At 46.2% G+C, this 26,183-nt stretch overlaps 1 protein-coding gene across 14 annotated transcripts in view; it reads left to right on the top strand.

The window, feature by feature from the left end:
• Positions 1–26,183, top strand: part of Ppip5k1 (diphosphoinositol pentakisphosphate kinase 1) — a 45,121-nt gene that overhangs the window by 15,906 nt on the left and 3,032 nt on the right. For 5 of the 14 annotated variants that reach the window (XM_029536272.1, XM_029536271.1, XM_029536273.1 and 2 more), the window contains 13 exons: positions 2,145–2,286; positions 2,437–2,660; positions 2,894–3,021; positions 3,238–3,352; positions 3,565–3,672; positions 5,205–5,318; positions 5,464–5,628; positions 8,311–8,460; positions 9,277–9,367; positions 12,927–13,052; positions 17,546–17,728; positions 19,133–19,270; positions 24,376–24,489. In XM_029536272.1, coding sequence (XP_029392132.1) covers positions 2,145–2,286; positions 2,437–2,660; positions 2,894–3,021; positions 3,238–3,352; positions 3,565–3,672; positions 5,205–5,318; positions 5,464–5,628; positions 8,311–8,460; positions 9,277–9,367; positions 12,927–13,052; positions 17,546–17,728; positions 19,133–19,270; positions 24,376–24,489 — 1,798 coding nt within the window. Of the gene's footprint in view, positions 1–2,144; positions 2,287–2,436; positions 2,661–2,893; positions 3,022–3,237; positions 3,353–3,564; positions 3,673–5,204; positions 5,319–5,463; positions 5,629–8,310; positions 8,461–9,276; positions 9,368–12,926; positions 13,053–13,741; positions 13,805–17,545; positions 17,729–19,132; positions 19,271–24,375; positions 24,490–26,183 lie in introns of all 14 variants that reach the window. The other 9 variants (XM_029536279.1, XM_029536281.1, XM_029536275.1 and 6 more) reach the window with 8 other exon arrangements.

Here is a 26,183-nt window from a genome sequence, read left to right as displayed (position 1 = left end):
TCTCCTCCTCCTCCCCTTCTCCTCCTCTTCCTCCTCCTCCTCCTCCTCCTCCTCTTTCTGTTCTTCCTCCTCCTCCTCTTTCTGTTCTTCCTCCTCTTCCTCTTCCTACTCACCCTTCTCCTCCTCCTCCTTCTCCTTCTCTTCTTCTTTCTTCTTTTTGAGGCAGGGTATTGCTATAGCCCAGGTTGGTCTTGAACTTACAGTGACTCTCATGCCCAGAATTAGTACTATACATGGTTGTCATTTTATATTGGTGAAGCAGTCATATGGCCAGCCATCTTTGATGGAAAGAGAGAGAAAGAGACAAAGAATTAATGGCCTCTTTTATTCTGCCTGGGGAACTGTTAGAAACTGCCCTACCCCTCTCCCATCTTTACAGAGGAGGAAATGTAGGTTCTAAAGCAATCCTTTCAGGATGATGCTGCCTATAGTGATAACCAGAGCAGCCATCACTGCCGTTGCCCAATGCAGTCCTCTTCTGTCCTGGATATCTAGGCTATACTTAATCAGGTAGTGGTTTTTTACTTCCCACACTTTGTTTTGACAGATTACCTTTTTTTTTTTTTTTTTAAGAGTGTATAAATTTGCCGGGCAGTGGTTGCACATACCTTTAATCCCAGCACTTGGGAGGCAGAGGCAGGCAGATTTCTGAATTTGAGGCCAGCCTGGTCTACAGAGTGAGTTCCAGAACAGCAGGGCTATACAGAGAAACCCTGTCTCGAAAAAAAAAAAAACCAAAAAAAAAAAAGTATGCATGTGGACCACATTTACACAGTGCCCATAATGGTCAGAAGAGGGCGCCAGATTCCCTGAAACTGGATTTCAGAGAGTTGTAAGCTGTCATGTAGGTACTGAAGACCAAACTCAGGCCCTCTAGAAAAGCAGGAACATTCTTAACAGTGGAGCCACCTCCCTGTCCCTTTGAAAGGTTCTTGAATGACTTACTAAGGGGCAGGCTTGCTCCTTTTGCCCAGATAGTGTTGACTTTCAGATAGAAAATCCAGGGCAGCTCTCCCTTTCTATGCTTCCTGTTGCTAGTAAGAATGAAGCCTTGTGTGGCCTGGGCTAGAGTTTATTATCCATATACAATCTTCTTTCTCCTTCTCCATTTCTATTCTCTTTTAATATCTTTAAAGGATGTATGTATGTATATATGTATGTATATGAGTGCTCTATATCTGCATGTATGCCTGCAAGACAGAAGAGGGCGTCAGATCTCATTATGTATGGTTGTGAGCCACCATGTGGTTGCTGGGATTTGAACTCAAAAACCCTGGAAGAGCAGACAGTGCTCTTAATCACTGAACCATCTCTCTAGCCCTTGTTTTAATATTTTATTTCTATAATTAAGTGTATATGTTTGTGGGCTTGTGCACTTGAGTCTAGTTGCCTATGGAGTCCAGAAGAGGGTGTTAGATCCCCTGGAACTGGAGTTATAAGTAGTTGTGAGCCACCCAACATGGGTGCTGGGAACCACACTCTGGTCCTCTGCAAAAGCATCAAGTGTTCCTAGCTACTGGAACCTTCTTTCCAGCTCTCCTTGTTTCTCATTGATGGTGACTATCTCAAAAGCTTGAGTTGGAAATTGCAGATGCTTTTCATCCCAGTACTTGGTTGGCAGAGGCAGGATAGATAGATCTCTGTGAATTTGAGGCCAGCCTTCAACATAGTAAGTTCCAGGCCAGCCAAGGCTACATAGTGAGATCTTGTCTCAAAAACAAAATGAACAAATAAAAAAATCCCAAAACTCTTGAGCTGGAACCAGGTTAGCAGCAGTAACTTTGCTGTAAGTCACAGCAAGATAGCCTTGTCTGGTTCTCATCAGAACATGGCACAGGGATTGTAGGGAATCTGGAGCCACTTTCATTTCCCAGCATTTCCCAGGCATAGTTTACTCTCCCAGTGAAGTACAAGTGTGCTTTCATTTCTCTGGACTCAGAAACTTAAAGATGGGCCTCTTGTAGATGATTGATTGTCTGAGCAGTCTCTTCACCTGAAGGCCTGGAGCTGCCAGGGTGCCCTGGAACGTAAGAGCACTCTGAAGTGAGCCAACAGGCAGGTCTGCATTGCAGCCAGTTTCTTTGTAGTGAGCCAAAGTCTGGGGAATTGCCGCTGAGCCTATTCTTCCTAACTGTTGCTCACAGCTGGCTCCAACTGGAAGTACGTCTCTGCTCAACTCCATGTCTGTAATCCAGAATCCTGTGAAAGTCTGTGATCAGGTATTTGCCCTGATTGAAAACCTTACCCACCAGATTCGGGAACGGATGCAAGACCCCAGCTCTGTAGGTTGGTATGACTACTACTGACTGCCCTCTAAAGTCTCAGGCATGGACACATTTCTCACGCATTCCCGATTCCTCTGGTTCTACTCCAGAGTTGTCGGGGATCTTTTGTTGGAAGTCAAATCCGGCTCTTTTTTACTGTGTGCCTTCTCAGACCTGCAGCTCTACCACAGTGAGACACTAGAGCTAATGCTACAGCGTTGGAGCAAACTAGAGCGTGACTTTCGACAAAAGAGCGGGCGCTATGATATCAGTAAGATCCCTGATATCTATGACTGTGTCAAGTATGATGTACAACACAACGGGAGTCTGGGACTTCAAGGCACAGCCGAGTTGCTACGTCTTTCCAAAGCTCTGGCCGATGTGGTCATTCCCCAGGTGTGTCTCATAAGGGATCTAGTACAATGGGAATAACAAGAGGGAAGGAAAGAATAAACTAGAAAGGAGGTGTGGAGAAGGAGCCGAGTGCCCAAGAGTTCCCAGGGCTCCTTGCTCTGGGTGAACATCAAGACTGAGGAAACTTCTGGAGGGGATGTGACAGACAGGAGACACTCCAGACCTGAGGGAAACAGGTGTCACCAAGCTTCTCACTCCTGTCCTGTGACCTGTAGGAGTATGGGATCAGTAGAGAGGAGAAAGTGGAGATTGCTGTGGGCTTCTGCCTTCCACTGCTGCGGAAAATCCTACTTGACCTGCAGAGAACTCACGAGGACGAGTCTGTCAACAAGCTGCATCCCCTGTGAGGGAGGGCGGGAGGGAGGGAAGCTGGGAGGAGGCTGGGGGGGGGGATTGAAAGATGGGAGGAGAGGTGGGGGTCAAAGCTGAGACAGGAAAGGGGGAGGCGAGAAGGAGAAAGGATCTGGGATAGAAAAGAGAGGTCTTTGGGTGGAAGGCAGGGGTCTTGAGAAGGCGGGGAAGGGCTATCTGAGTGTGTCTGGTTTAACTTTCATGTCAGGTACTCACGTGGAGTGCTCTCCCCAGGCCGCCATGTTCGAACTCGGCTCTATTTCACCAGTGAGAGTCACGTTCACTCCTTACTCAGTGTCTTCCGTTATGGGGGACTTCTCGATGTAAGCATCCTCCTTGCTTAGACCTGGGAGCGGTTTGTTTGTTCACTTGGTTGGTTGGTTTTGTTTGTTTGTTTGTTTGTTTGTTTTTCTCCAGCAATCATCGCTGTCCGTCCTGTGCTCCTTTTTCCTGTGACCCTTTGCCACTGTCCTCCGTCCCCGCCGCTCCTCTGACTTGTCCTTGGCACTGGCTTACTTTTGTTTATGTTTGGTAGGAGACCCAGGATGCACAGTGGCAGCGAGCCTTGGCTTATCTTAGTGCCATCTCAGAGCTCAACTACATGACCCAGATTGTTATCATGCTTTATGAGGACAACACACGGGTGAGGAGCAGGTGGGGTGGGGTGAGGAAAGGGCCCTTCGTTCTACTTCCATTAAAAAGCAACTTTCTAAAAACATTTAGTGTGTGTGTGTGTGTGTGTGTGTGTGTGTGTGTGCATGCATGCAGGTGTGTGTGTATGTGTGTGTGTGCACGTGCATGTGTGAGTGTATGTGTGCATGCGTGCAGGTGTGTGCAGGCATGCACACGTTACTGTGTATGTACAAAGATCAGAGAACAATTTGCAGGCGTTGGCGCTCTTCACTGACTGGTTCCTTGGGATCAAGCTCAGATCATTAGGATTAGTGGCAAACACCTTTACCTGCTGAGATACCCCACAAAAAGATTTGGCCCACAAAAAGTTATGTATTTGCTGGGCGGTGGTGGCGAACGCCTTTAATCCCAGCACTTGGGAGGCAGAGGCAGGTGGATTTCTGAGTTCGAGGCCAGCCTGGTCTACAGAGTGAGTTCCAGCACAGCCAGGGCTACACAGAGAAANCCTGTCTCNAAAANCNAAAAAAAAAAAAAAAAGTTATGTATTCTTAGATATTTATAAACTGTGGGCAGTAGTTTTTCTTCTACTGCATATCTGTTGCTCTCTTTGCAGTGTAATCAATGTTTGTTTATCATCTTAAAAAAAAAAAAAGAGCCAGGCGTGGTATTGCACGCTTTTAATCCTAGCACTTGGGAGGCAGAGGCAGGTGGATTTCTGAGTTCAAGGCCAGCCTGGTCTACAAAGTGAGTTCCAGGACAGCCAGGGCTACAGAAAAAGAAAAAAGAATTTGTGTTGAGTAGTGTTGGCATATACCTTTAATCCCAGCACTTGGGAGGCAGAGGCAGGCGGATTTCTGAGTCCGAGGCCAGCCTGGTCTACAGAGTGAGTTCTAAGACAGCCAAGGCTACACAGAGAAACCCTGTTTCAAACAAACAAAGCAACAAAAAAGTAATTTATAGACTCTGGCTAGATGCAGTGTGTAGGTGCAGCATGGCACAGAACATCTAGAAGGGGCCTGCTGGGACACAGCATCTAGAAGGGGACTGCTGGGACACAGAGCATCCAGCAGGGGCCTGCTGGGACAGAATCCATGGTCAGGGATGATACTGAACAAGAGTAATAACCTAGAAATCAGCTGTGAGATCTGGAAGAGTGTGGAATGTGGGACAGTGTTTTATGAGTCTTGTTCCTGCTGGCATCTCGTGTGTGTATGTGTGTGCACGTGTGTTTTTATGTATACATATGAATATACACACATGCCTTCTGTGTCAGTCTTAGCAAAGACATTTCTAAAGTTCTGCTGTGTATACCATATCTAACTGTTACTAGGAGAGATGGAAGGGAAGGATCGTAGAATTGGAGGTGAGGCACAAGCTACTGTAAAAGATCAGCCACAGACTGAGGGCAACACTCTGAAACCTCAGTCCCAGGTTTCCTTGTAAGGTTGTATCCTTTTGAATTCCCCTCTGTTGCTCCCACCTCATCTTCTGCCACCACACCCAAATTCTTCCAATTACCCTTCATATGGTGATGCCTTATAGGACCCCTTGTCAGAGGAGCGGTTCCATGTGGAGCTACATTTCAGCCCTGGAGTGAAAGGAGTTGAGGAAGGCAGTGTCCCAGCTGGCTGTGGATTCCGTCCAGCCTCTTCTGAGGTGGGTCGGAGGCTGGGATTTGGGACTATAGGGACCAGGTGGTGGGAAACTGGAAAGTAATCCAGAGTGGTTTAAAAAAGTTGAGGATTTGATATTAGGAAGACAGAAGTCATCAATGCTTCTTTGTTTGTCTATTGTTAAACAGAATGAGGAGATGAAAACAGATCCAGGCAGCATGGAGAACCTGTGCCCAGGGAAGGCAGCAGATGAACCAGACAGAGCACTGCAGACCTCACCCCAACCTGTTGAGGGCACTGGCCTCCCAAGGAGATCACCCCTCATTCGTAATCGAAAAGCTGGATCCATGGAGGTAATGACATGGACAAGACCATGATGGGGGACAAGTGCTCACAGGATAATATTTCTTCTCAATCTTCCTGAGACCCGAAACAGAATCCCCTGGGAGTGCTTTTATGTTTACCTAATATTTCTTCCACAGCCCGCTCCCAATAGAACTTCTTTAAGCTGGTTACTACTTGTGATAAAGAATTGCCAGTGAGAGGTACCTAAGAGAACGGGATTTTAAGATAAAGTACAGACAGTATGAACTGTGGGCTGTCATCACTGATACCCAGAAACTGTGTGACCTTGTCCAGGTAGCTTCTCAAGCGTCATGTTTCTCCATCTGTGCAATATGAGCAGTGTGCCTTATAGAGGCATTAAGGAACTAGAGCAACTGCGAAGTTGATATTAGAGACCAGGCCCTTTCCTTCTATTTGTTCCAGGTATGAGAAGGTTCCTGGCACTTTAATGCCACTAGACTCTTGTGTAGTGTCATGTCAGAAGGACGATTGATCGTCTAGAGTTCTATGTGTCTCACCTAATGAGGAAGCATATCTGCCTGTTCTGTTTGGCTATTTTTAGACTTTACCCCAAATCCTACTTCTGATTTTCTAATCCAGAGGACGGAACTTTTGCAGATACTATTGCGTCTCTTTACTGCCCCTAGGCTTTGTTTGTCTTTCTTGGTAGCACCGCCTCCTCTGGGCCAGTGATGCTCTCTTTAGTGTCCTCAATGACATTCCTTTTGAGCCATGACTTATCCCTGTTTCGGAGACTTTGCCTGGTTTGGATACTGCTCTGCACTCACAGATCCACTCACCTGCCTCTTTACTGGTCTCTGTCTTATGGGAATTGGTTTTCTGATTTAGGGAAAAGAATCTAAAATAAGCTTTCATATGTTAATGCAGAGATTTAAATTTCAGATTTTGGAGAAACCCAAGAAAATAAACTATTTCTTATCTAGAGTTAGTCTTTACTTCTGGTTATTGTAGGAGGGGATTGATACTGTGTACGTGTAGTTTCTTTTTTTTTTTTTTTTTCAAGGTGTTCCGCGTGGGAGAGGTTTATTATGTGGGAATGGGGGGGGGCAACAAAGTGGGTAGAAGGGTAGAGAAGAAGAGAGAGATAGGGGGAGAGAAGAAGGCGAAGAGAAGAGGGCGAAGAGAACAAGGAGAATATGGCTTCCTATTTTATACAGAAAATGATGTGACGGCGGGAACTGATCCAAGTGGATTGTGGTATAGAAGGTTGTTGTCCTGGCAACACAGGTCAAGGGTCACATGGTTAGGCGGAGCTTGGAGTATCCTGGTGCTAACATTCCTCCCTTCTTGTTGTTATAAAAGGGGAGAAAAAGAGAGGGAAAACCAATGGTGAAGAGGGAATAGGCGCATCGTGTCTCTTAAGCTACTTCCTGCTGTTTAGGGGTGTCATCAATTTTCAGGGTATATCTGGTCTTCACCATCGGAGTTTGTATGGCAATCCTCTGAGTCAGGTTCTTCTATGGACAGTGATTTCTTTGTGGGCAGCGGCTGGTAATCCTGTAACAGGAGCGTGGATGTCTTGTTCGGTACCTGCCGCTGCATCCACTGAGTGCCCCTCAGGCACACCAGGCGTTGGTGTGGCTGCTGGTTTTTCCGCATAAACAATCATTAATCAATCATTCCCGGGTTCGGCACCAATTTTATATTTTGGGCGGATAAACCAAGCAGCAGACCAGGCCAAGGTGTTCCACGTGGGAGAGGTTTATTATGCGGGAATGGGGGGGCGGCGAAACAGGTAGAAGGGTAGAGAAGAAGGGGGAGGAGAGAAGAAGGTGAAGAGAAGACGGCGAAGAGGACATGTAGTTTCTTTAGGTGAGATGCGCCTTAGTTTCTCTCTGAGGTGCAGGTATAACGTGGTATCTATCCAGTTCTCTGTACGTGTCATCACTCATGTGCAGTACATCAGATGGACAGAATGAGATGCAATTGTCTGTTTAGGGCTGTCCCTTTGTCATCTTATGTTAGCACAATGGACGTAAACAAAGGAAAACTCTGTTACATCCTCTCTCAGGCTTGCTGGGATTGTCTTCCTTCTGGAAGCTTCCTTGAGTATGATCACTTTTCTGTGTGGTATTGGGGATTGAAACCAGAGTCTCACACACGCCAGGCAAGTGTTCTCTGAGCAGCGTCCAGTGCTCTTGCTAGTGTTTTTAATTTTAAGACAGGGTCTTGCTAAGTTACCAAGGCTGGCTTTGAATTTACTCTGTAGCACACACAGGTTTGAGTTGGTCATTCTCTTGTCTTTGCCTCCAAGGAGCTGGCATCACAGGGCAGAGCCACCAGACCCGTCTATGATTCTGCTGTAATCACAGTCCTTCCTTTGAGTTACTGGTGTGGTTAGATCCTGGCTCATTGAGGATGACTCCCCAGGATCTGTTCCTCAGCCCACTCCTTGCTCACTCAGCCTTCACATATTTATTAACCCTTTCTCTCCTTGCTCTGTAAGCGTTGGACTGTCTTTTCCTCGACAGTGGCATCTCACTCTTCTTCTCTAGTCATCTCACATCTTTTGAATTCTTTTAGACTATAACGCCTATGACCTTGGTAGCATCTGTGCTAGTGGCCCATCCTCTCCAGCTCTCTAACTGGCTCTGCCCTGTGGGCACTGGGGCTTTGGGAACATGAGGCTAAAGAAGCTTTGACCGGCTTTCCACGCGGTCTGATTGCAGGTCATGAACATGCAGTGCACGGGGAACCTGGACCTGATCCCCTTGAGGGGACGGCGCCGTAGGAGGTCAGGAGACCTCCCCAGGCTTTCCCCAGCCATCAGCCTACAGCCCCGGGCTGTGTCCACCACTCACCTGGCTTCCTGTACACAGGTGTCTTTCTCTTCCTGTCTTGCCTTCCTTTGCTGCCTTCTGTCTTTGCTTTTTGGGGTCTAGGGAAACGGATTCATTGTCTAGGTGGGATGTATGTATGCTTGGGGGTTGTGTGATTGGCCTTCATGGATGTTTAAAAACAAACAAACAAACAATAAAACAAAACAAGCCGGGCATGGTGGCGCATGCCTTTAATCCCAGCACTCGGGAGGTTTGGAGGCAGAGGCAGGTGGATTTCTGAGTTCGAGGCCAGCATGGTCTACAAAGTGAGTTCCAGGACAGCCAGGGCTATACAGAGAAACCCTGCCTCAAAAACAACAACAACAACCAAAAAAAAAATAAATAAAAATAAACAAACAAAACAACAACCCAGTTTCTTGTGTCCAGGAATAAATTGGTTGGGGGAGGACTTCTTGGCTTAGGTGAGAAGCTGAGAGGGCAGATGGTACTTCATTTGTGGCTGAGTCACTTCGGTTGTCTTTCTGGGTCCTAGGAAGGAACAGGAAAGGTTGGAGAACCTACTCTGCTGAGGAGGACGAATACTTGGGTCATGGTCTCTCAGATTTGGGGTGGGGGTCGGAAGGCTTGGAGGGCCAGTCCTGGCAATAGATATGCTTTCTAACATAGACGGACACCCTGGACGGTTTAGCTCTGCACCGTGCACTCTCCTCCTGTCTTATCCTCCTCCACCATAAAAATCCTTTGGCTCATCTAATCTTGATACTGCTTGGCTTCATAGGGGCAAGAATTCAGAGCCTGGGTTCTATACTTTGAGATGACAAAGTGATTGATTAATCTAGTGTCATTTTTCTCCAGGTGCTGTCTGAAACTTCATCTTCAAGACCCGGTGGCTACCGGCTGTTTTCATCTTCACGGCCACCAACAGAGATGAAGCAGAGCGGCCTAGGTAGGTTTTCCAGCCTCTCTCACTGTGGTTGGAAAAGGTTGTCTGTCTGTTATCCAGAGTTTTACTGTAGGAGATCTTCACTACAGAACTGGGACCATCCCATCCAGTCAGGGGTACTGTCAGATGTGGGAAGGGAGAATAACATGGAGGAAGCCGTAGTTAGATGTGAACGTGCATCTGAGATGATGGTTTTTATCCCAGAAGAGTGTCTGCCTTTTGATTTTCTCCACCAACCCCCATTTCCCTTGTGAAGGGTGTTTTCTGGCTCTCCTTTTCATTCCTTATCTGTCCCTCCAGTGTAGCCCAGACTTTAAGGGACCATGGAGGCTCTGGCCCTTCAGAGTTATCAATGACAGAGGTATAACTAGAGGTACTTGTGATGCACAGTTGTCATATGCTCATATGAGACCTTGTGCCATGTCTTCCTCTGAAATCTGGTTTTCACTCCCTGCCTTTCTAATCCTGTAACTTTTTCCTTTCCTTCCGGAAGCTCGAGGGACACAAATCTGAGATGGGTGTAGAGGCAGAGGCTTCTCTCGAGACTTTGAGGGAATGTCTCTTGATTTTTTTGAACCCTGAAAAGAGGTGGAGAACATCATTGAACCTTTTCTAAGGACACAGACTTGAGGAGGCACCAAGCCTCAGAGGGTATGGTGTTCTTTGGGAGAGGTAGTTCTTGAGAGGACGGACTACCTCTGAACTAACTGGAAGTCAGACATGACCATGTGTGGTCTGAACTGGTTCTCCTGTCTCATTTTTAAAAAAATTTGTCCTATCCTTTCAATTTAAATCCTCTAATCTTTCTGTTACTTTTGTTCTTGCTGCTTGATGTTTTTGGTCCCTAAATGGTTAACATTTGAACTAGAGGAGAAATGTTTAGGTAACTTTCCAAGATAATTTTCTAGGGTTGATTGCCTTCTAGAATCCTGTAATGAGTTTGTTGGTTTGGAGCCTGAGGATTAAATGAGAACTGTATAGGTCTGTGATGTGGAAACCCCAGGAAACATGATCTTGTCCAAACACCAAGAAACATGAAGACTAGATCTCAGATAGGTTAGAAAGTAGATACATGGCCTGAAGAGATGGCTCAGTGGTTAAGTGCACTGACTGCTCTTCAGAGGTCTTGAGTTCAATTCCCAGCAACCACATGGTGGCTCACAACCATCTGTAATGGGATCCAATGCACTCTTCTGGTGTGTCTGAAGACAGCTACAGTATACTCATATAAATAAAATAAATAAATTTAAAAAAAAAGAAAGTAGACACATGTGTAAGCAGGAGTTCTATCAAGAATCAGGCACAGAAGCCAGGCATGGCAGTGCACACTTCTAATCCTAGCACTCGGGAGGTTTGGAGGCAGAGGCAGGTAGATCTCTGGGAGTTTCAGACCTGCTTGGTCTACATGATGAGTTCTAGGCCAGTTATGAATTTTAGGCCAGCCAAGGCTGCATAGTGAGACTCTGTCTCAAACAAAATAAAACAAATCAAAACAAATAACAAGAAGAGGAGGAGGAGAAGGAAGAAGAGGAGGAGAAGAAGGAGGAGGAGGAGGGAGAGGAGGAAGAGGAGGAAGAAGAGGAGGAGGAAAGCATGGCATAGTAAGCTGGATATATAGGACCGTGGTGTGTGCCCATAGACCAAAGCTAGCTTCATGGATAACACAGGGAGACTCCTATCTCAAGAACAAACTGAACAAGGCATGCACAGACCTTTTGACAGATGGTGGTGGTAAAACAGAGACTGCCCTCTGAGGTAAGCTGGCATGATTGTAGCTCGGGATTACTCAGTAGAGGAAGTCAATGTAGGACAGAGCTTGGTGTGGTCTAGGATAGAGCCAGCTACCTTACTTAAGCTTCCTCTAAAGAAAAGCAGACATCTTGTGCAATGTGTCACCTCTTCATTCTCAAGCCTGATTTGGCATGAAAGTTGGAAGCCATTGCTGCAGAGAAGTCCTGGTTTTTGTAGGCTCCAGGAAAACTATCTTCTTCTCCAGTCTGAATATGAACATTTCTCCCCTGCCTGCCAAGCCCAGGGTCTTGGTTATGATGGATTTGGAAAAAGAAGATCAAATCCCAAGAATCTGAATGTCAGTCTTCATTTTGTTTTTATTTTTTGAGACAGGGTTTCTCTACATAGCCCTGGCTACCCTGGAACTCACTCTGTAGACCGAGGCTGGCCTCAAATTCACAGAGATCTGCCTGCCTCTGTCTCCTGAGTCCTGGGATTAAAGATGTATGCTGCCATACCCAATCATGAATATTAGTCTTATGGCTTCCCTGTACTCAATTGCTAGAGAGGTAGAAGAAGGGTCTAGCCCACTGTCCATCACATTGGGGACAGTAACTGACCCAACTCACTCTTTTCAGAGGTTCTTTTATTCCTCAAATTGGTACTTCTTTTTGTTTTCTTTGAACTTACACATGTGAGCAGCTGGTTTTGATCACTGGACTTGTAAGATAATAAGCTTTTCAGAGCAGGAAAAAAAAAACAGTTTTTGTTGTTTCCTACCTTCAGTTTTACAGGGCACTTAGCACGTAATTGGCATGCACACACTACTTTATAAGCAACTGACTTTTCATCTATCTTCTGATTTGTGTCCATCTTGATTTCAGAATCTGTGCTGTTTCTCTGTGAAAAAAATCAACAACAAAAACAAAAACAAAATCTCTCTTTTCTAACCAAACACAGTCCTTAGAGTAGAGAGATCTTGATTCCTGTCCCCTTAGCTCCTGTACTGTGACCCTGAGCAAAGGGGACAGACCCTTTTGGATCTGTTTCTTCACCTAGGGTATAAAATGAGAAAGTTACACTAGATTGTCTCTGAGTCCCTTCTGGCTTTAAAGGTATAAGACTCATTCATGTAAATAAAGAAAAAAAAAAAAAAAAAAAAAAAAAAAAAATCCCTGGAGGATGGGGTGTTGGATGAAGGACTTGGAATTATATGCCAGCCAAGTACCTAAAACCCTGCCTCTGGTTTCAGTGAGAGCCTTTCCCTTTCAAACTTATAAGGGGCTAGATTTCTAAGTCTCTCAAATCTTCTTCCAGAATGAAGGACATCCAATTAAGTTGAAGGAAACATGGGCCAGTGAGGTGGTTCAGCGATAATGAAACTCACTTGCTGCCAAACTTGATAACCTGAGTTTAATCCCTGAGGCCCTCATGGTGGATGGCGAGGACTGGGTACAGCAGGCTGTCCTCTGGGCTCCAGTGTATGCCATGGCATGCATTCTCCCCTCCCCCCACACGTTTTTAAAAGTTAGGGAGCCTTCCCTATTCCCTGATTAGAGAGCACCTGGAAAGCAGTTACCTCAGTGGCTTTGAGTACCTAATGAGACTAACCATTTTGTGGTGGCCTTTTGTCTGCTGTGTAGATAGTCTGGAGATTTGCTACTTTGCTTGCCTGGTGTGGCCATGGACAGTAGTGAACACTCTGTGGTTACTTGGTGTAGCCGCTTTGTGGTGACGCTGAATGGCTGTGTGTGTCTTAATGTTGTACTGTGGAGTTGTGTGTCCTGAATGCAGCTTTGCGCGGCTACTTAATGTGCTCCCGGCCTTGCAGGCTCACAGTGCACAGGGCTGTTCAGCACCACAGTGCTGGGTGGCTCCTCCAGCGCTCCGAATCTACAGGACTACGCCCGCACCCATGGCAAAAAGCTCCCGCCTGCCAGTCTAAAGCACCGAGATGGTATGTGGGTGGTTTTGGGGGCAACTCTCTCTTTCTCTCTCTTTCTCTCTCTCTCTTTCAACTTATACCCCAGGAAGCATAGAGCTCCAGAACTCTTCATGCTTAAGATGGCACTGGCAATGGCCTTATACCAAGCTTTCTTCATGGATAGTAAATGGGAAAGGAGCCAGGACCCCTGCACTCCTCCATTTGCACTCCCTCTCACCATACAAATACTACTTATTTATGCTTTTCCCTTCATGATCTCCCCCACACAGCCTGGCTGCATCCGTTTGTACTCTTTCCTGGATTCTGGCCTGTAGGGGTGAGGACATGGTCAGGAGGAATGCAGTGGAGTCTTGGTTGCACTTCAGGGAATCAGGGTTAGGGATGTGGTGGTCGCTCAGCTAAGGTGAAAAAGTGACATGGAAGGACACTGGGGGAAGGGAGGGAAGTTTCTACACAGATTTTACTTCCATATGGCTAGGAGGAGAATATGGTGGCGAAATTAGGGTTGTTTGGTGGGACCATGCTGTGGTAGAAGTGACACCAACTGCTGAGAGATTACAGCAGAGGAAGTAAGTGAATGTGGATGGGGATGGAACCAGATTACACGTCGAGGAAAAGAACCAAGCACACAGTGGGCAGGTTCCAAAGCTGAGGGTGGGCACAGGGGTGGGTATAATCCCCGTGATGTCTTTTCTCCCCAGAGCTCTTGTTTGTCCCGGCCGTAAAACGATTTTCTGTGTCGTTTGCAAAGCATCCGACTAACGGTACGTTTGCTTCTGACTCAGCATCATTCCTCCTCCTCATGTCACCTCCAGACACTTCACCCTGAGTTCCGACACTGACTTTGCCTCTCCTTCCACTATATTGACACCCTGCTTTCTCTGAATGAGCCCCTCACTAAGTGTCCCTCCTGGGGCATTTCCCTTGTGACAGCCTTAGCCATGGCTGTAAGCTGGATAGGCTGACCTATCTCTGTGGCAACTCAGGGTCTGATTTCCATAATCACCATCATCATCACATCACTTTTGTCAGCATCAGCACCAAAACATCAGTTATGACTCTCCCTTTCCTATCACATACCCGGCAGACTGTTTGCAGACAGACTAGGGCCTCCTTCTTAGATGAGAATAGCGTTACCTAACCTGGGCTCATTTCTTCTCTCCCTGCTATCTCAGTTTGTGCAGTTTTGACCTTCCTGGTTTACTCTCCAGATCTTTTGATGGGGTCGATGATGAGTGTATTCTTCTTTTGGAGCAACCCTACAGTTACCTATAAGAGCTTTGGCTTTGGATATATCACTTACCATCTCCATATTCCGTCTCCTGCCATCTTGTGTACTCTGTGTGGCTCTTGTGTTCCTGACATCTGCTTTATGTTTTACTAACCTAGTGCCTGAGCCTAGGAAACAGGGGATAAAAGAAAAAGAAAAGAAAAAGGAAGGGAGGTATTAGGTAAGGAGAAAGAGTGTTCCTTGAGGCTTCTTTCTTTCATTTCTGTTTCTTTTTCCTTTTTTCTTTTTGGCTGAATGGTTGGTGCTGGAGAACCCAGGTATTTATGTATACTAGCCATATGTTCTGCCAGTAAGCTAGGCCCCAGCCTCTGGATCTTAAGTTTTCAGTTTTCCAAGGCCAGATGTGCCTATGGCAACACGATCTCAGAGAAGCTGGAAATGAAGAGTTAAGATGAGATTTCTGGCAAAACTTAGGAAGGAGTAACATTGTAAGTCTATAGAAGAACTAGGTCTGTGGGTACTGCACCGTGAGGAGGGGGGGGCACATCAAGAGAACCTAAGATCCACTCTCTACTGAGCTTTTTTTTTTTTTTTTTTTTTTTAAAGATTTATTTATTTATTATATGTAAGTACACTGTAGCTGTCTTCAGACACACCAGAAGAGGGAGTCAGATCTTGTTAGGGATGGTTACAAGCCACCATGTGGTTGCTGGGATTTGAACTCCGGACCTTTGGAAGAGCAGTCGGGTGCTCTTACCCACTGAGCCATCTCACCAGCCCCCTGAGCTTTTATTTTTATATCTTTAGGGTTTTTTTTTTCCTCTATGTTGTTTCTTGTTCCCAAGTAAATCCAGTTTTGTTAGATGTGGTTTTCTTTTGTTTGAAAGCTGGGACACAAACAGAAGATTATTCTGATTTCATGTATCCACACCCACCAGCTGCCTTACCAGTGACAGGTGTTAGATTTTAGCATGGCCAGGCCTTGCCTATCCTCTAGACATTGCTGAAGTCTCTCCCGTGGTTGGGGACCCTAAATTTATTCAGTCCAGCTCCACCTCCAGACTCGCTCTTCTACCTGTGGTTGAAGTCCCCATTCACAGTGACATGTCTGTGCTAAGTCATAGAGCCTCACATAGCACAGTCATCACAGCATAGAACTTCATGCCCAACCCCAAGCCTGGGACTGGGTCTTAAAGAGTCCTAGAGTAGCAGGAGCTTGGGAGTCTGAAGTAAGAGCTAAATCACGTAGCTCCTAGTTTATCAGGCACCATAAGAAAAGATCCAAATTCATAAAACAAATCCACAAAGCTATATCTCCACTTCTCTGAAGCCTTGGTTGGCAGATTCAGCAGCTGAAGAAACAAGAATTAGTTTTGCCATAAGAAGGAAAGGAAGGAAGACCTGGACAATTCAGGAATAGTGCAGGAGAGCAACCCAAGGTCTCTGACAGCCTTGCTCACGTCCTTGAGGTTCTTCTAGCCCCCTGTTTTTCTTGTGTTTGAGCTGGGAGGTTAATGTGCTTGCAAAGCCCAGAGTCTGGGATTTACCTGTTATAATAAAAAAATTGGAGCTATTGTATTTGGTAAAGAAGATCATCTTGATGGAGGTTAGCCCTTAAGACAACATGAGAGCTCTATCCCATGGCCAAGGTCTTGCCTTACTGACTCAGCAGTTCCAGAGCTTTCTACAATTGCTTGTGGCAGAGTCTTCATAACAGCGTGACAGCCTACCACCCATCACCACCCACCACCGCCTTGCATGATGCCTGGCTTTGCAACAACAGCTTAGAAAACAAACAAACAAACAAACAAACAAGCAAACACCCCCAAAACTGGACCTGGCTTTGGAAAAGAGACAAGGCAATGCTATCTCCATACTTAAAGAGAAGAGTAGCCCCTAGAACATCATCCCTGCCTGTGCTCCTGGTGAGCTATAGCATATCCTGTAACTACAACCAACACACAGGTGTGGCACATCACTAAACTGTGTGCCAAACTCACCAAAGCAAATTCATTTAGTGGGAAAGAGCCAATGGCTCACCCTCACCCAGAATGTCAGAGTGCCCACAGATTTGTCCCGCGTGTCTGTGACCATAGGTACAGTCAGGGCTCACTGGGCTGGTCCAGGAAGGGTTGAGTGCTCTCTTGACATCCAAAAACCAAGCTCTTTGGAAACTACAGTCTCGTGGGACCACCAGGTGAGCCGGCTCTGGCCTGGTGTTCTGTGCAGTCCTCCTCACCTGCCTTGACCCTCCTCCCTTTCCCTTACTGACTTTCTATATACTCCAGCCGTTGCTCGTGGTCATATCAGGTCTTCATCCCATAGACTTCCTCCAAGATCATACGATGCTGTCCCTCTTGTACCCTTCATCATATGACTTTCCATGCCTTCAGCACTTTTGCTGCTGAATCCCAGGCATCCACAGAATTTGCCAAGCTGCTAAAAGTATGAGAGATGCCAAATCAAAGCTCTTCCACACACCAGCTGGACAAAGGGCAGAGGCTGATCATCAGCGGAAAGAAAACATAAAATGATTCAACCCCCACCTTCACATCCTGAGACTTTATTTGTACAAGAGTAAGATAAAGGACAGTTAGTCCTATTTGTATTAGAAAGAGCAGATTCTGATGTTTTTATTTTATTTTATTTTTTTTCTTCACTGTTTCAAAGGAGTCCTACTCCTGGCTTCCTGCCAGCATGGCGTGCCAGCCACCTGGCACCAGGTCTGTCTGTGGCTGCCTTAAGAGTCTGTGCTGCAGCAGTACTCGGCCTTCTGGAATGTTCTCAGTTCTAGCGTTATCGTGCTACCTTAGTATCATTCTGACCTTCTTCTCAGAGTGACTCTGAATCTCTTCATCTCTTTCCCAGCCTCATAAATGCATTTGTCTGAGAAGTGGACCTAGGGTTTAATCTAAGATGGCTCAGAGATACTGAGCTCTACTCAAGGCTCCTGGCTCCAGAATTGCAAGCTCACCCTTTTCCAGAGTGATGTAACTGCTCCACAAGCACTGACTGAATTATGCTCAGGGAGGAAGGGGGGCTGGAGTTTTAGGGTCTCATTAATGACTTCTCTGAGTCTCACTGTGTGGTGTCAATACTCTTCTTCCGAGTGAGGGATGGACCGTGGCTCTGACCATCTTTCCTTCTTCCTTAGCTGACCTTGGGTCGAAGTGGCCCCCACTCTCAGTGATACTTGTGTCAGTCAGTGCCCCTCATTGTCTCTCCCTCTTCTCTATCTTTGTGCTTCCTATCGTGGTCCCTCTGTCCCCTGCAGAGCTGCTGGATGACCAGCACCCTGTGGTCCGGCTGCTGCGCACTCTTTCCTCTGACTGCCCAAGGGGCTGGCCAGTCTCCTTGGATGCCACGCTGGCGCACCACCTGCACCAGTGCTCCTACCACCTGCGCCTCTTCCGGAACTGGCTGCGCTCAGGCCAGGATGACCCCGAGTGCCTCTACGGTACCCCTGCCACAGGCTGGCTGCTGCCATTACCCTGCCTGGGACTGATTGCTTTGCTTACTGCATTTCTGGCTGGAGAGCCTGTCTAGTCTCTGAGGTTATGTGACTTGCATTAGTTGCTTGATTGGGATTGGGGCCAGGCTGCCTGGTAGCTGTAGCATTGGCTGCTCATCTCCCTTCTAGTCTCCTTTCTCACTTCCCCCTAATGTTACCCATTCAACTCAGCAAAGGAGTAATCTCTTGCCCTGGAATCTGTGTTTTGCTTTATTTATATTTAATCTGTTCTTATCTCTCTAATCTTCTACTACCATCATCTTCAAAACCAAACATTTTCCTAACTACTCTGAAGAGCTAGGGACTCCTCTGCCTCCTGCCACTAGATTATAAGGGAAGCCAAGGCACAGGGCATCAAGTGAACATCCAGATAAGCAGAGCTGCAGGTTAAAAGATGATCAGGTATGGGGAGGTGAGGCAGGACTTTTACTTACTGGTGAAGAAGAGCCTAGGTCTTCCCTAGACGGTGCTGCCTCCCTGTTCTTAGTTCCTTTGCAGAGAAGCACTGGAACCATCTGGGGCTGAGGAAGTGCTTAGGACATGTTCTTGATCCTTCAGTTAGTAGTCCCAGGAGTAGGGTTAGCCATTGATGTCTACCTTTGACCCTACTGAGACTTGTAGACCTGGATTATATTGTATTTTTGGAGGGGCAAGAGTTGCCTCATTTTCTTGGTGGAATAGAGAAAACATAGCAAGCCCAGGATGTTGCAGTAGAGCATAAGGAAAAGGCTTTAATGTGATGGAAATGACCAAGAAAGAACTCCCATCCCCTACCCTGTTCATGCATGTGGTTTTCCTCAGCTGAGCTTCATGTATTGCATGCTCCAGTTTGCATCCGAGTATTCTAGCCTTTCTACCCACATCCTAAGTTTGCATGAGCCCCTCCTTGGATTCCATGCCTTCTCCTTAATCTGTTCTCTTTTGTTTTGTTTTCTTCACAACCCCTGAAATCTGCTGTTCTTTCCGAGCTCCATGACCCACCGCCTCATGTTAGATCTACAGTTTCAACCCCTTGCCTCTTGATCCTTGTTTTCTTGCCCCAGAAAGTACAAGAGCAGGCTGGTGCTCTTGTTAGTCCACAGGATGCTGTAGGACCTCCATAGGTAGGGTGAGAGGTGATTCGATCACCTGGAGGCGTTAATGGGTGGACATTTTAGGAAAATTGGAGATGACATAAATAGACTTCCTGAAGGGCTCCAAAGAGTTCCTTCCCCTGGAAATCTTGGATACCCCATTCTCTAAAAGCCACAGATTCTCTTGATGGCTCTCAGGGACTCTCCATCCTTCCTTGGCCAATTGGAGTGTTTCTGGTGGGAATAACATTGACTTTGCTCATCTCTTTTCCAACAGGATTTGAAGGGTGCTCCATGGTACCTACCATCTATCCCCTGGAGACACTGCACAATGCCCTTTCCTTGCGCCAAGTGAGTGAATTCTTGACTAAAGTCTGCCAGCGCCACACTGATGCCCATGCACAGGCATCTGCAGGTATGGGAAGTACTGTGTGTATCTCTAGCTCTACCTCCATACCTCGATAATTTGTAGAACATGAGAAAATAATGAATTTAAAATGGGGCAGGAGAGATGATGGCTCAGCAGTTAAGAGTGCTTGCTGCTCTTGCAGAGGACCAGAGCTCTACTCCCAGCACCCACATCAGGTGATTCACAGCTGCTTGTCTGTTAACTCCAGCTCTAGGGGTCTGACACCCTCTGCTGGCCTCCATGGGCACGGAAGCACATCTGCACATATACACTTAGATGCACATACACATAAATAGAACAACAGAAAACAAAATTGAAAATAGGAAGTTGGGAATTTAACTCAGTGATAGTGTTTGCTTAGCAAATACAGAGCCCTCTGATCAGTCCTTAGCACAGGGAAAGAGAGGAGAGACAGAGGGAGTGAGCGTGTTAGTGTGAGCCAGAGAGAGAGGGAGGGAGGGAGAGAGGCAGAGACAGAGTGTGTGTGTGATGGGGTGCTGTAGATATCTCAGTGAGTAAATACTTGTGTTGTAAGCATAAGAACCTAAGTTGGATCCCTGTAGCCTGTATTTTGAAAAACTTAGCTGGCCTGGTGGTAAACACCTTGAACCCCAGCACTGGAGAGTCAGAGACAGGTGATCTCTGAGTTTGAGTCTAGCCTTCTCTATAGTGAGTTCCAGGACATCCAGGGCTACACAGAGAAACCTTGCCTCAAACAACTAACTGCTCTTGAAGAGGAGCTGCGTTCATCTGCCAGTACCCATACTGTAAGACGGTCCGCAACTACCTGTAACCCCAGCTCCTGGGGCTCTAACGCCCTCTTGATCTCTGTGGGCACCAGCACTCCTGCATACAGCTACTATACAGACACACGTGTACATACAATTTAAGAATTAAATAAGGGGCTGGAGAAATGGCTTAGTGGTTAAGAGTGCTTGCTGCTCTTACACAAGACCCAGGTTCAGTTCCCAGCACCCACATTGGACATCTCACGACTTCCTAAAACTCCAGTTCCGTGGATTCTCCTTCTGGCCTCTGCAGGCAGTGTCATGCACATGATGGATGTATAGCTAAGTAGGCACACATACACATAATTCTTAATTTAAAAAACAATAATAAATCTTTAAAAAAGAATACATATAGACCCAGTACTTGATAGGCAAGCACACACATACACACACATACACACACACACACATCCTGAGGGTTATAAGCCAGCCAGCTTAGCCTGCTTGGCTAGTTCCGAGCCAGTGAAGGAAACTGTCTCAGTCAGAGAAGAGTGGAGCTGCTGATGGTGCCAAGTTGTCTTCCAGCCTCAACATGCACCCACACATACGTGTGCACTGACACACATGCACCCACACATACATGTGCACTGGCACACGTGCACGTGCACTGACACACATGCACCCACACATACATGTGCACTGGCACACGTGCACGTGCACTGACACACATGGATAGTTAGGAACTAAATGTGGGGCTGGAGAGATGGCTCAGCGGTTAAGAGCATTGACTGCTCTTCCAGAGATCCTAAGTTCAATTCCCAGCAACCACATGGTGGCTCACAACCATCTGTAATGGGATCTGATGCCCTCTTCTGGTATGTCTGAGGAAAGCAATGGTGTACTCATTTATATATAATAAGCAAATCTTTTTTAAAAAAAAAAAAAAAAAAGGAACTAAATATGGAGGTTTGGCAGCCAAAGACATTAACCCAAGCTGAAAAGCACTGGGCCATGGGCAGGAAAGATTACATGGTCACCTGACTTTTCAGACTTCAGCTATCAAAATAGGCAGATTTTTCTTGATCATACTGGTGGCCCCTATCTGCTTTCTCGTGTATCTGTGACATGATGCTGACCTCGATTGCTTTCTATTTCCATAAGTATTATGGCCAAAAGCACCTTGAAGAGAAAGAGTATATTTCATCTTTTATCATGAAGTGAGCTGTAGAGGAGCTCACAGCTAGAGCAGCAACCATGGAGGGGTGCTGATAACCAGCTTGTTTTCTGGGTTCACATTCAGCTACCTTTCTTTTACTTTCATTTATGTGTTTATAGATTTATAGATTTTTATATTATATGTATATTTGCCTACATGTATGTAGGCATACCTTATATGTGCCTAGTGCCTAGTACCTGTAGAGAACAGAAAAGACAATCAAATCCTGCCCGGCACGCCTTTAATCCCAGCACTCGGGAGACAGAGGCACGTGGATTTCTGAGTTCGAGGGCAGCCTGGTCTACAGAGTGAGTTCCAGCACAGCCAGGGCTACACAGAGAAACCCTGTCTCGTAAAACCAAAAAGAGAGAGAGAGAGAGAGAGAGAGAGAGAGAGAGAGAGAGAGAGAGAGACTGTCAAATCCCTTGAAGCTGGAGTCATCTGCAAGATGTCAAGTGCCAATGAGCCATCTCTCCTGTCCTTAGATACCCTTTTATACCTCCCAGGATCACCTGGCCTGACGTGGCACTGCCCGAGGAAACTGGGCCCTCCCACTTCAATCAGTAATCAAGAAATTGCCCCACAGACTTTCCTGTAGGCCACTCTAACAGAGGCCTTTTTTCCCGTCGAGGGCCCCTCCTCCGGATGACACTAGCTGTGTTAAACTGACAGAAGCACTCTTCTGTCCTCCGTCCGTCCGTTAGTGCTGCTGGCAAAGCGATTTTTTTAACAAGGCTGTTGACTTGGAGTGTGTTGAAGTTCTGACCTAGGCTCTGTTCTGAGAGAGTGAGATCTTTGAGGTGTACAACCATCGGATAGTGCTATTATTTCTTTTATGAGTTGGGGGAAGGTGTGTCAAGGTGAAAGGACTACTTGTAAGAGTTGGTTCACGCCTCCCATGATGTGATGTGGGTCCCAGAGATCAAACTCTATTGTCAGCCTGTGAGCAAGTGCCTTTACCTACTGAGCCAACTCCCCCTTCCCCATTTGATACTTCTTGAAATAAAAGAACCAAATTCATCTTCTCCCAGCTCCTCACTGAAAACAAAATCTGCTTGTAGAGCTTAAACGTCAGAGTAGAATTACCCTCTTGCTCTCCGTCCCTCCCTTCTTCCCTTTTTAGAGGTTGTGTTTCCTATCCAACACCAGTTTATAGAGAAAGTATCACGCAGATGGCACTCACGGTTCCCCTTTGCTTACATCGTGCAGCAGAAGAGCCTCTTGCAGCTCACAGTGAGCTGTGTGAAGTAATAGCTGAGGCTACTGCAGTGGAAGCTTGTATTTTATAACGTTTTCATTAGAATAGGTCAAGAAGATGTTTGAAAACTCATCCTGGCTTCGTTTTCAACACTTTAGAAAACAAATGAACAAACAGGCAACCTCAGGAGCTAACTTACTTGCTCTGTTTCTGGGGAGAAGTCTGAGTCTACCTGGGTTTAAAGGCTTCCATGAAAGAAGCTGGTGCTGGCTGGTGTGCGGTGTTCTTGTTGGAGCATGGGCCTCGGTCATAAGACACCATCTTCCTCTTTAGTGTCAGCCGCACGGTTGATGTTGATGGGACATGTTTTTCTGAAAGAGGGCAGACCTGCACAGTTGTTACTTCTCAATGAAACTTAAATATAGAAAAGTAAATAGAAGAATAGTTTGTGAGAAAAAAAGAAAACCCACAGTTAGACAACCACAAAGACATAGAAGTGGCTTTAACAACATACAATTGGTGCTGGCACGATGTCTTAGCAGGTAAAGGTAGTGGCTATCATGCCTGATGATGTGAATTTGATCCCTGGGACCTAATGATAGGAGAGAACCAACTCCCCTAAGTTGTTTCCTGACAATCACCCACATGCTTTGGGTTGTTTACGCACACATGAGCAGACATATACATATATAAATACCAAGGACCTGGGTCTGATCCCATTAACCTCATAGCATACAACCATCTGTAACTCCAGTTCTAGAGAATCCAAAGTCCTCTAAAATTCTCTTCAGGCACTAGGCATGCATGTGGCACATAGATACATGTGAGCAAACATTTAAGTAAGTACATGTGAGGTTAAATTTAAAAAGTCAGAGACCAATCTGAGCACATTTGGCACTGACCTCTGACCTCCACATGAGTGCATACACACATGTGCACACATACATGAACATATATGCATGTTTACACACACCCACACAAAAAAAGAGAGAATAAAAGAATATTACTTCTACCCAAGATAATTTATAAGTTTAATATGATCCAATAAAACATAATTCTGTAGGTTTTATTAAAAGAGTAGGAAAGCCGGGCAGTGGTGGCACACGCCTTTAATCCCAGCACTTGGGAGGCAGAGGCAGGCGGATTTCCGAGTTCAAGGCCAGCCTGGTCTACAGAGTGAGTTCCAGGACAGCCAGGGCTATCCAGAGAAACCCTGTCTCGAAAAACCAAAAAAAAAAAAAAAAAAAAAAAAAAAGAGTAGGAAAAAGTACGTTAAAAAGGAAAAGAAAAACAAAGTTGGGATTAAGGGCCTACAGTGCTGCACGGGGCAGAAGACAGAAAATTTGAAAGCAGAAGGAGAGAATCAAGTTTTCATTTCCAAAGCAACTTGAAAGGTTTTTTACATTTCTCTGTTGGGGATAAGGCTCAGTGACGTGCACAGTGAAGGCAAAGAGCAAGAGCAGAGTGTGGGGATCTCCTCTCTCCTTGCACCATGTGGGCCCTGGGCCTAACTCCAGTCACCAGCCTTGGCAGCTGGCTGCTCAGCCCTCGGAGCTGTCATCTACTTTTTTAAAAGTACATTCTGTATTATAGAATGAAACGTGTATGTGTGTGTGACAGGAGTCAGAAAGGGGTCTGTCTGTCTGTCTGTCTGTCTGTTGGTAAGTAGGAGACCAAGGGAGAGGGACAGGACAGAGTAATGGGGGTGGCAGATAAATGTGAACACATTACAATAATACGTATGCATGAAAACGCCATCATTAAACCCATTATTTGTAAACAAGCAAATTAACAATTGTATATTTGGAAAGAACCATAAAGTTTAAAAAATGACAAAGGTTTGGGTCAGGGTCTCGAGGGTACTTTTTTTTTCAGTCAGAGGGAGGGTAAAGTGGCCTTGGTTAGGTTGAGAGCCTGGATGATTTGCCACAGGCCTTTTACTCACACGCCTCTCCCTCCACCGACACAGCCCTCTTTGACTCTATGCACAACCACCAGGCCTCAGATAGCCCGTTCTCCCCACCCCGCACTCTTCATTCGCCACCCCTGCAACTTCGGCATCGCTCTGAAAAGCCACCTTGGTGTAAGTAAACTTTTTTAGTTTCCTAATCAGAAGCTAAGAGGGATGGAGGGATGGGTGAATAAGAGAGCTGTCCTGTGAGAGTTAAGAAGACGAGGGTTAAAAACTGGGCCAGGGCTGAAGTGGTGGCTCAGCAGTTAAGAGCATGCAGAGCTTCTCCAGAGGACCTCCATTTGACCCCCACATTCTGTGACTCACAACTGCCTGCAAATCTGACACATACACACTCCCTCCCACACCACACACCACACACCACACACACACACACACACACACACACACACACACACACACTAAAAAAATAATAAAAACCAGGCAGTGGCCATACACACCTTTAATCCTAGCACTCCAGAGGCAGAGGCAGGCGGATCTCTGAGCCAGCCTGGTCTCCAGAGTGAGTTCCAGGGCAGCCAGGGCTCCACAGAGTTTGTCTTGAGAAAAACAAAAACAAAACAAAGCAAACAGAAGCCCACTGTGAGTAGCTGGGTTCCATGGTTCCCTGAGGAGGCAGAGGTGGAGTTAGAGTTGTGAGCAGCCTGAGGTACTTAGCAAGCTCCAGAATGTAGCAAGTTCCTAGGCTACTTAAAGAGAGGAAGATGGGAATGGCTGTTCTGGGAAGCAGTCTCCTGTGCACCCCTGTCCTCCAGCCCCACTGAAGACCGTGATTCCCAGGACCTTTACATAAGGAGGGGTGAGGCTCTTCACCTGTCTTCACCTGACCTCCCTGTTGGCCATGACTAGTGATAGCTGAAAGTCCATTGATAAAGACGACACTTATAAAAGGGAACTTTCGGCCGGGCGCGGTGGTGCACGCCTTTAATCCCAGCACTCGGGAGGCAGAGGCAGGCGGGTTTTTGGTTTCTGAGTTCCAGGCCAGCCTGGTCTACAAAGTGAGTTCCAGGACAGCCAGGGCTACACAGAGAAACCCTGTCTCGGACAAAAAAAAAAAAAAAAAAAAAAAAGGGGAACTTTCACTACTAGAGGCCCTATCATCCTTCCTGTAGACTTTAAGGTCCTTGTTATTTTTATTATTTTTAGCTTTTTTTTTTTTTTTGAGACAGAATTTCTCTGTGTAACCCTGACTGGCCTATAACTCAGAGTTCTGTCTGTTTCTACCTCCTGAGTGTTGGATCAAAGATGTGTGCCACCACCCCCGGCTGACCTAGATAGATGGATAGTTTCTGTGAATTCCCTGAATCATATGTAAAGATCAATGTAAACAGTTTTATATATATATATATATATATATATATATATATATATATATATATATATATATATATACACATACACACACCTTTTTCCTGGAATATAATCCATTATTTCTACAAGAACCTTATTGATGTCTGTGATAACCCCCTCCCCGCAAAATACCCTGAAGCATTGTCATTTGGGAGTTCTATTATAGTCTTCCATCTTTAGGTGAAAGAAACAAAGAAAGTGAATTTTTCCCCACACAGGGTGCTAGAAAGTAGTCCAGGCCTGAAGCCCAGCGCTGAAGTGCCAGCTTCACGCCGTGCTCTCCATGAAGGGTCTGTGTGGTCTCAGCCATGTCTGTAGGCAGGATGCTAAGGAGAAGATTTATTCCTCACTGGTGCCTGCCTGCCTGCCACTGGTGTCCCAACCCTAAGAACTTGCAGTCACTGTTCATATTGTCACCAAGGACAGCCAGTGAGAGGCTAAGGATAACAGACACG

Source organism: Mus pahari, chromosome 3 (genome assembly GCF_900095145.1).
Source record: "Mus pahari chromosome 3, PAHARI_EIJ_v1.1, whole genome shotgun sequence".
Classification (NCBI taxonomy): Eukaryota; Metazoa; Chordata; class Mammalia; order Rodentia; family Muridae; genus Mus; species Mus pahari.
This window is presented reverse-complemented; position numbering and strand designations above follow the sequence as displayed.